Source organism: Urocitellus parryii, chromosome 12, assembly GCF_045843805.1.
Source record: "Urocitellus parryii isolate mUroPar1 chromosome 12, mUroPar1.hap1, whole genome shotgun sequence".
In the NCBI taxonomy this organism is placed as follows: domain Eukaryota; kingdom Metazoa; phylum Chordata; class Mammalia; order Rodentia; family Sciuridae; genus Urocitellus; species Urocitellus parryii.
The window spans coordinates 6,034,175-6,045,065 of NC_135542.1; the positions used below are offsets into that span (position 1 = coordinate 6,034,175).

The 10,891-nt window shown below is 37.1% G+C and overlaps 1 protein-coding gene across 18 annotated transcripts in view; it reads left to right on the forward strand.

The window, feature by feature from the left end:
• Positions 1-10,129, forward strand: part of Map4k4 (mitogen-activated protein kinase kinase kinase kinase 4) — a 183,139-nt gene extending 173,010 nt beyond the window's left edge. For all 18 annotated transcript variants that reach the window (XM_077791998.1, XM_026408598.2, XM_026408601.2 and 15 more), the window contains 6 exons: positions 1,313-1,447; positions 6,056-6,156; positions 7,776-7,925; positions 8,468-8,627; positions 9,443-9,582; positions 9,808-10,129. In XM_077791998.1, coding sequence (XP_077648124.1) covers positions 1,313-1,447; positions 6,056-6,156; positions 7,776-7,925; positions 8,468-8,627; positions 9,443-9,582; positions 9,808-9,891 — 770 coding nt within the window. In that variant the 3' untranslated portion in view covers positions 9,892-10,129. The remainder of the gene's footprint in view (positions 1-1,312; positions 1,448-6,055; positions 6,157-7,775; positions 7,926-8,467; positions 8,628-9,442; positions 9,583-9,807) is intronic.
• Positions 10,130-10,891: the final 762 nt, after the last annotated feature.

The following is a 10,891-nucleotide window of genomic DNA, read 5'->3' on the forward strand; positions in this document are numbered from 1 at the left end:
TTAAAATTTTATTTCATGGTTTTAATGTACTTTCAGCTATTAACCGCAAGCACCTTTGTGAAGTATATGAGCCTATTCTAGTTCTTGCCTGGTTTTTCTATATGGTTATCTCGATATTTGATTTATAGGAGTTTATTACATAATCTAGATATCAGCTATTCAAGTGGTTTGAATCTTCCCCCAGTTGCATGGGGGATTGATTTAATCCCTGTGCTTATCTGTCAAATTGAAAAAACAACTACTTTAGAGAGTTTTGAGGGACAGATGGTGTAATACATGTGAAAGCATATTATAAGCTTTATTGGTTGTGTTGTTGTACAGGTGTGAGGAGAAGCAAGCAAGCAGTTACTTCAGCAGGTCACACCAACTGAGTGTTCCCTAATTCAGTTCATTTCTGAAAGTATCTACTGGAGGTGGCATCACATTGCACACAGATTGAAGGCTCATTTGTACAAGACCCTCTATCCTATATTTCCTTTAGACACCAGTTACACATCCAGGACCCAAGAACTTGTTATAAACTGGGCTTCCAACAACCCGCTCCTTGGGTTTGATTGATTTTTCTGGCAAACAGAACTCAGAGAAAGATGTTTGCTGTATATTACAAAGGATACAGATGCAGAAATGCATAGTGTGAGGTAAAAAAGAAAGGTCACAAGACTTCCGGGCACTTTTTTATGAAACGTGTGGCTCCTTTTTGGTATTTGTTTAAGCATACCATTTCTCAGGAATCTCCAGTGTGTTCAGCTATCTAGAAGTTCATCTGAGCTCTGTGCTTTTAAAGAACCTTTATTACATAGGCATGATTGACTAAATCATTGGACAGTGAAGATGAACTTAACCTTCACCCACTCTTCCTTCCCTGGATGGTGGGGGTAGGGCTAAAAGTCCCAACTTCTAATTCTGCAGTGGTCTTCCTGATGGCCATCCCGATTCTGAAGCTACCCAGGGGCTGCCAGCCTCTAGCCAGTTATCAACACCCAAATAGACACATTGTCACTTTGAAGATTCTAAGGAATTTGCCAGGAAACAGGGACAGTATGTATTTCACAATGTCACAGTATTCCTACTGGTTTGATGGTAACTATCCATCTATATAAGTGTGAGTTCATTATTTTTAAACCTTTCCTTTTAGCCATGCCTATACCCATTGATAATTATGTAGGAGGTTCAAAAGCCCACCTGAAGAGCTTTTAAATTGAATCTCTGGTTACACTTAGATGCAAAATAATCTCTTGGAAATGATATTTGGTATTCATAGAAGTTTCTTTCATTTGCTATTGTTATTGATAATACCTGTTTATTTTGCTAGGCAAAAAGGATAAATTACGTGTCTACTATTTGTCCTGGTTAAGAAATAAAATACTTCACAATGATCCCGAAGTTGAAAAGAAGCAAGGGTGGACAACCGTAGGTGATTTGGAAGGATGTGTACATTATAAAGTTGGTAAGTTCCAGTGGGGGCCTAAGTGTTTTGCTTTTCCAGAGATGAATTAGGGTTAAGTTTATAATTAGGGTTTAAGTTTATATTCATGTATTCTTTGAAACTTGCTTCTGAAACGTGTGGCTCCTTTCTGATATTCTGTTTTGAAGGCTTCTTCTAATTTTGAATTCTTATTTAGACATCGTATTACTGCCACATGTACCTATGAGCTTAACAGTTTGTTCCCTCCGCTTGCTCTTTCCTTAGTCTCCCCTCGCCCAACCAAGATGTGAAAGTAATTTCTTTAAGGAAGCCTTGCCAAATGAAAGCCAGTTGACATGGAGTCCTTCTTATATATCAACTCATTCTTCATTTAGAGGACTGTGAGTCCTTGACATCAATGATAGAACACTTGGGTGATCCATATAGAGTCGTGGCTTATTGTTTTTAATTAAGTGCACTGCACAACGCTGCCATGCTCGTAACTAGCAAACGCTTCTAGTTGGCCAGTCCATGTTTCATGGGAACTGATTGTTGTCCCCACTCCTGTCCCTTTTGGTATGTAGGCATTGATTTTTATGAAGTGAAATCTTTTTTGTTTGTTTGTTTTTTCTCCCATATTTTTTATTAGTATATTATCGTTGTACATACTAATATGTTGTTACATATTTGTACATGCACACATAATAACAATATAATTTGGCCAATATCACTCCCCAGCACTTTCCCCCTCCCTTCCTCCCCTGTTTCTTTCCTCTACTCTAATGTTATCAACTTGATTTGGAATTTCATTTTCACCATTAAAAAAAAAAAAAAAGATGACGATGATACAAGGAAGAACCATTAAATGATTATGTGAGTGAAAAATACATCCAAGGAGAAGGCATTGGTGTTAAAAGGAAAAGAATAGAATAAAGGATCTAGTATATATATAAAAACATTACATGATAAAGACCAGTCACACATCATATGCAAATGTCTTATTGGCTCTGTAGAGAAAGATGCCTAGATAGGTCTGATTAGACAAGGTATCAAGAGAGTCTGCCTGTCCTATTGAGCTTTTATTATTTATTTATTTATTTTTCTTTAGAATTTTTAAAATAATTTTTAATTTGTTTTAATTAGTTACACATGACAGCACAATGATCTTGACATACCATACATTGAATCAGATGGGATATAATTTCTCATTTTTCTGAGTGTACAGGTTGCAGAATCACATTGGTCATGCAGTCACTATATATACACACAGCAATAATAATAATCTGTTTTATTCTGCTGTCCTTCCTTTCCCCCCTTCCCCTCCCCTCCCTAATCTAATATGACACAATGAAATGAAATCTTACAGGAACAAAACCAAAGTCATTATTACATATGAAAAGGGGAAATAATGGACCTTATAATATAACTTAATATAATATAATAATATCAGGCATATTATGATACTTGACACTGCAAAGTTTCTGCAGTCTATCTAATAAAACACCCAGCTCATTGGTTAATAATGATTCAGAGATACGGAGATAGTATTATTTCTTTGGTGTAGATTTGAGGACGAGAGTTCTCTGTATTGTGTTTTTATGATATACTTTATTTGTTGAGGTATAACTAAAGGTTAAATTTAATGAACTTCTCATAACAGCTCAATTAAACATGAATAGATTATCCTCCAGGGGAGCTAGAGGCAATAGTGTTATATTATACTGGGATTTTCATCAGAACAAAACAATAGTCTTAAAGCCTGATATTCTTACAGAATGAATCACAGATATTTTCTGGAGATAAGTATTACTAACACCATTCATTCATTAACTTGAATATAGTTGCCACCAAGAACAGGGGGCTGTTTTAGAATAACAATCTGCATGGTACTGGCCTAAAAACAAATAGCTGAATAGCACAGAATAGAAGACACAGAGACAAGCCCACGCATCTTTGTTGATCCTCAACGAAGGTGCCAAAAACATACACTGGAGAAAAGAATCTCTTTAAGACAAATTGTAATGGAAAAATTGGTTAACCCTATATGGAAGAATGAAATTAGAATCTTATTTCTCACTCTGCACAAAAATCCACTCAAAATGGATTAAAGGCCTAGGAATTAGACCAGAAAATATAAGGTCAGCACTCCAGTCTTTAGGTACAGATGATGACTTTCTCAATAGGACTGCTGAAACTCGAGAAATAATGCCAAGAGAGTTAATAAATGGAATGACGTCAAATTAAAAGGCTTCTGCATAACAAAGGAAACAACTAGCAATTTGGAGAGAGAACCTATGGAATGGGAGAAAAATCTTTTCTAGCTACTCTTCTGACAGAGGATTAATATATAGAATATATAAAAAAAAACACTCCAAAAACATCACACCAAAAAAACAAATAGCCCAATTAATAAATGGGCAAATGAACTAAACAGATACTTTTCAAAAGAAGAAATATAGATGGTCAACAAATAATATGAAAAAATGTTCAACATCATTAGTAATTAGGGAAAAACATATAAAAACTACACTAAGGTTTTATCTCTTACGAGTCAAAATGGCAGTCATCAAGAATACAAACAATAGGGGCTGGGGATGTGGCTCAGCGGTAGTGCGCTCGCCTGGCATGCGTGCGGCCCGGGTTCGATCCTCAGCACCACATACCAACAAAAATGTTGTGTCTGCCGAGAACTAAAAAATAAATAAAAAAAAAAAAAAAGAATACAAACAATAATAAATGGTGGAGGGGATGTGGAGACCAAGGAGCATTTACACTGTTGTTAAGACCATAAATCAGTAGAACCACTATGGAAATTGGTATGGCGCTTCCTCAGAAAACTATGCATGAAATTACCATATGATCCAGCTATATATCACTCCTCAGTATTTGTCTTGAAAATTAAAAGTCATTATAGTACAGTGATACATGCATACTTATGTTCATAGCAGCACAATTCACAACAGCCAAACTATGGAACCAGCCCAGGTGTCCATCAGCTGATGAAAGGATAAAGAAAATGTGGTATATAGACATAATGGAGTTTGTGTAGCCATAAATAAAATGAAATTATGTCATTCAGGGCAATGGATGGGTATGGAGACCATTATGATAAGCAAAATAAGCCAAACTCAGAAAGTGAAGAGTTGAATGTTTTCTTTCGTATGTGGAAGTTAGAGACAAAAAGGAAGCCAGGCTTGGTGGTAATCCCAGCATCTCAGAAGGCTGAAGCAGAAGATCACAGGTTTGAAGACGACCTCAGCAACTTAATGAGACCATGATTCAAAATAAAAGGGCTGGAGATGTGTCTCAGTGATTAAGCACCCTTGGATTCCATTCTTGGTACCCCACACCCACACTCCCACTACCCTCCATAAAAAAGAGGAAAAAGGAAAAGAAAGGTGGGAGGAGTGGGGAGCTCATGAAAATCAAAGGGAGATTAGTAGAGGAAAGGAACAAAGTGGGGAAGAGGGAGGGGGGAAATTCTGGGCAGTGATTTTGGATAAATGATATTGTGTGCATGTACCAATATGTAACATCAGATCCCATCACTATAATGCACCAATAAAAAATGTGGAAAGAGAAAAAAAGGAACAGTTTATTTCGATTAATTTTAAAGTTTATTTAGATTAATTAAAATTAAGTCAACCTTGAAATTTAATTCCTCTGTTATCCTAGTACGTCCTAATTGCCTAATAGACATTATTTGGCTAGTATCTGTCTGCCATTGGTAGTACAGACAAAGCATTTCCAACATTTCAGAAGATGCTTTTAAACAGGACTGGTTTGGATAATCTCTTATAATCCTTTTGTCCTAAAGTTAATGACTTAACTCAGGTGATCATACATGGAGTTTAATAAAGAAAAGGTATCAATTCAACAAGCACCCCTTCATGCACAAAGAATCACATAATAGTTTGATGTAAAGTAGCTTATATAGAAGCCACCAGTGTATCTGAATCAGAGTAGTAAATCGTGTATAGTCTTGGACCTATGTGAAGGAACCAAAGCAACTATGGAAAGGTTGCAGGTTTTCTTTGGGGTTGAAAAGAGATGCATTTTGCCACTTCTTTTCTGGTGTAGAACTTGGTAGAATTCTAGAAATAATTATCACTGTAGATGAGGAAATGACCTGGAGTGATAAGTTCATCTTGTGCACAGATTCTTCTATTAATAGAATTCACGAGTCGGAAGTATTTTGGTTTAACTTCTTGTTCCTCAGTCTGTGGGAGCCCACGTGGAACTTGGGGAAAGCAGCATGGAAGACTTGACCTCTTTTTATGTGATTCTGGAGCCTCTAGACTGATTAACTGTCATTATCCTTATGAAGCAATGCTAAGCCTTAAGGACTTAGATCCTATGCCTGGCATTGTCCTTGATAATACAATATTTGGACTCTATGAAGACTAGGAACATTAGTGAAAACATTCACTAATAGTATCCAAACTATTGGAATTGAATCCAATACAACATTTAAAGAAAGGTGGGAAAACATGGATTATACATTAAAGAATTTGATGTCTATTTGAATTTGCCCCTTTCCTGGTTTGGATGAATCAATGGAATACATATTTATAAAGTTTGTAGAAGTTAGAGTTCTATGTTGATACTGATAATGTGCCTCTTTTTTATATATATATATTTGTTTTTCAGTAAAATATGAAAGGATCAAATTTCTTGTAATAGCTTTGAAGAGTTCTGTGGAAGTCTATGCGTGGGCCCCTAAGCCATATCACAAATTCATGGCCTTTAAGGTAATATCATCAAGTACATTTAAAAATAGCACCAGCCATCTAAGCTGCAACCAAGAGCCAGGGATCAGTTTTAAAAATCTGAGCAGTTAAAATTAGCACTATAAAGCTGTGTGCTAATAGACAGCCATAAGAGAGGCCATTTCTAATGTAATGTAATAAGCTTAGTCAACTGTTTTCTAAGCCCTCAGTAACTGATGTGTTAGTACAGTAACAGGAAAAGACAAAACACCTCTTCCACCCTCCATTAAAGACATGGATGCATATAAAGATCAAGCAGTTCTAAAGCATAGCTGTTCACCAGAGTATTAATTAAAATTATTAATATTGTGTATTATGCATTAAGTGGGAAAAAATTAAAAATATGTATAATATGGCTCTGTTTTACTTAAATTCTAAAAATGCAGTTAAACATCCGAACTTTAAAATAAGATGTAATTTGCCATTTTACAAGTACTGTTTCAGGAAGGTAAATGAATGAACACTATGTTTTACAATTAGGACTGTTTCCACTTGTGAGTTCACACATACTGTCATGTAACTAACTGATCACAGATATACCTCTGGTGGTTATATTTGTTTGTTTTTGAGGTGTGGATTTGAACCTAGTGCCTCACACATGCTAGACAAGACCTTTATCATTGAGCTATACTACCAGCCCTGGTGGTTAGGTTTCTAAGGTATGAATAAATTTTTAGTGGACTACAGTCTTTATTTAAATTAAAGTTTTTTTAGAAATAATCTATGGAAGATTAGCAATCATTTTTTATTTGTATTCTTAATAATTCTTTCATAACTTAGTTTATACTAAATATAAATGTATGAATAAGAATGCTGTCTTGGACCATTTTAGCACAGGTCAAGAAATTAAGAAATTTTCGACCCAAATAATTATATTAAAATAGTTTTGATATATTTTATTGGAGGGGTAAATTTTAGTTATTTGGAAATTTTATATTTTTGATTGCTTGTTGCGTGATTACCTAATGAAGCAGGATAAATGAGGCTATTATGTTGGTTTAATAAATAAATTCTAGTGTTATTGAATAAAGATAACCCATTATGAAATGACATCAGTTTCTGTGATCTGGTCTTTATACTAGTTGCTTTTACAAATATTACCTTTTTGTATCTGTTTCATCTTCATCCCAGTCCTGTGAGCTGTTAGTGCTAATGTTAATGAAGAGCTAAAGCCGGGCACTACATACATGCTGTGCAGTAGTACATCATAGTGCTGTCACCCTATCAGTCTTAGTCATAAAATTTCAGCAGGAGTCTTTATAGTGCACATATTGGTAAGGGTGACAGCATTGGTCAGATTCTCAGCATATGATTCTCTACAGCTCCTCTCCTCACCACCCGCATTTGAGTAGAGCTATTATGCTGCAGAAAGTCCTGTTTCACTTTACATGTTTTTCTTATCAAGACTAGAAGATAGAAAGTGACAGTGCAGAATGCTTGGACTGGGTAGGAGAGATTGAGGACATAATTTCCCAGATGGAAAACTATGTTGTTGCCTCACTACCTGGACTGAGTACCTTGGTTCCTGCTTCTCTAGTGTCATCTGAGAGGTATAAGTTCTATTTCACCTTACTGTTTCTTTCTTGGTTATTTCTTTGTAGTCATTTGGAGAATTGGTACATAAGCCATTACTAGTGGATCTCACTGTTGAGGAAGGCCAGAGGTTGAAAGTGATCTATGGATCCAGTGCTGGATTCCATGCTGTTGATGTGGATTCAGGATCAGTCTATGACATTTATCTACCAACACATGTAAGAAAGAACCCACACTCTATGGTTGGTTGACTGGCTTCATTTTGTTTTGACTTTTTCCTTTTACTCTGCTTAGTGAACTAACACAGCAGGGTTTCCTCATTTCCCCTTGATGTGGGGGTGAGTATTTAAGTTATATACCATTTTTCTTAGCTCCATGCTCTGAGAAAAGTGGAAATATCCTTTTCTGGCTCTCTGAAGCCCTGCTGAAAACTTCTCAGCCCTTGCTTTGACTAACATGGGGTGAATTTGGGTGATTGCTGGCAGACCAGAACACTTATGGGATGGGTGAGGTTCTCAAGTGGAGCCTACTACTCAAATGAGTTTCAGGGGCCTGAGGAAATGTGTCAGTGGAGTCTATGACCTGTAAACAGTAGACTTGGGATACATGTCAAATGGATTTTCCAGAATGTTACCTCTTTGCTATATATGTCACCAGGGATATGGTACCAGTGCACTCACTAGGCAGTCTTATTGACCACTTTGACAGTGCTGGAAATAGCTACACACATGCTTCCCTGTGCTCTATTCCTCTTCTCTAGATCCAGTGTAGCATCAAACCCCATGCAATTATTATCCTCCCTAACACGGATGGGATGGAGCTTCTGGTGTGCTATGAAGATGAGGGGGTTTATGTGAACACATATGGAAGGATCACCAAGGATGTGGTTCTGCAGTGGGGAGAGATGCCAACATCTGTAGGTACGTAGCACCTGGGATTGGGAGCATTTATGAAAGTGGAGTCTTTTCTAAGACTGCATCTGTTTCTCATACTAATTTTGCATTTAGTGGAGTTGTTGGCAATAGGAGTGAAAGAGTGAAAAGTTAGATTGTAAACCATGGAAATAGGATAATCATAGATCTATTTTAGAACAAACTCCCAAGTAATTTGTATGGTGGGGGGGATAAGGTACTGGGGATTTTACCTAGGCACACTAGGCTAGGCAAGCACTGTGCCTCTGAACTATACCTCCAGCCCAGCTCATACATACTGTTTAAAAACTGTTACCACAGTCTCTCATTTAATCCTTGAGACTTCCAGAGAAAATCAGCATGTGTTTTTTGTTTTGTTTTAACTGCTTTGTGGGAAGTATATAGAGAGAGTAAACTTACTCTTGAGTAGCTCTGCCATAACTAGAAGCACTGTTGGCACTCAGGAACAGAGGCTGGTATGGAAGTTTTAGTAGCTTTGTGTTTATACTCCAGACTGTCCTGGTTTTGTTGCAATGAAGTCCCTATATCTGTCTACTCAAAGTTTCTGACCCTTACCTTCTCTCATGACTGGAATGATAAAAACATGCACTAAAGCTCTGCATTTGGTGGGCCATTTCTGAAGATAAGCATCAGGGAAATTAGTTCAGCAGAGGTAGACTAGCGGTTACAGAATCCTTAAAAACAAAATCCTCAAATACTAGGGCTTTAGGGGTATGTTTGTGTGTGTGTACATACGTGTACATATATATCACATAAGGTTGTTTTCTTACCTTTAACAATTTGTATTTTCCCCTCCCTGAAAGCATATATTCGGTCCAATCAGACAATGGGCTGGGGCGAGAAGGCCATAGAGATCCGATCTGTGGAAACTGGTCACTTGGATGGTGTGTTTATGCACAAAAGGGCTCAGAGACTAAAATTCTTATGTGAACGCAATGACAAGGTAATGTTACCTTATGTTATTGGCTTTCTTTCAGTTTGTATTGTTTCTTAGCAATGATGTATTTTCCATGGAGTTTGGTGATGGACTACAATTTTGATAGATTCTGAAGTAAATTAAATTAATTAAAGAAATTTTTCACTGTCATGTTTGGGGTATGTTTGTATGGTTTGGAGTGCTGGAAGGTACTGAAAGGCCTGGTAACTGCACCTTCTCTTTCTTTTGCAGGTGTTCTTTGCCTCTGTTCGGTCTGGTGGCAGCAGTCAGGTTTATTTCATGACATTAGGCAGGACTTCTCTTCTGAGCTGGTAGAAGCAGTGTGATCTGGGGATTGCTGATCTCTAAAGTCTTCAGGATCCTGAGAACTTGGAATTCCTTGCAACTGGAGCTTGGAGCTGCACCGGTGTAGCCAGGACAGTTGTGTGTGCAGGCCTCACGTGTTGGTCCTCTCTCCCTTCCTTCCTACTCCTCTCTTTGACAGTTTATTCCTGTTTTCTTCTTTTCCCCTCTTAAAAATAAATCAAGGCTGCATTGCAGCTGGTGCTGTTCAGATTCTACCATCGGTGCTAGAAGTGTTTGGGGTTGAGCATCAGACTGGAAAGAACCCCTTTCCTACAGCTCCAGAATTCCTTGTCTCTGAATAACTCTGTCCTATGGGTGTCTGAAGGTGGCGACAATGAACACGCCATCAGTTTTGTTGGCAATGGGCACAAGGAGGTGAAAAGTGGTGGTATAAGGAGCAGTTTGCTGAAGCAGAGAGCAGATTTAATATAGTAACATTAACAATGTATTTAATGACATTTCTTTTTTGTAATGTGACAATATGTGGACAAAGAAGAAGGTGCAGGTCTAAAGTTAATATTTATAAAATGTGAAAGACACAGTTACTAGGATAACTTTTTTTGTGGGTGGGGTTTGGGGTGGGGTGGGTTAAGGGGTCCCATTTTGTTTCTTTGAATTTTGGGGGGGAAGGGTGTCCTGGCCAAGAATTCAGTCGTTTTTCTGTGTACCAAGTTTTGCCTAAATCGTGTGCAAATGGTTCTAAAAAAAAGAAAAAAGAAAAAGAGAACGTGTGCATTTTGTATTAACGGCCAGAACTTTGTTGTGTGACAGTATTAGCACTGCCTCAGTTAAAGGTTTAATTTTTGTTTAAACCTAGAAGTGCAACAACAGTTTTACCAGTCTGCACTTGCAGAAGAAAAAAAAAAAATTCAACCTACATGTTTATTTTTTTGCCTACCTCATTGTTTTTAATGCATTGAGAGGTGATTTAGTTTGTTTTTGGAGGAAAACATTAATGTTTAATTTAATC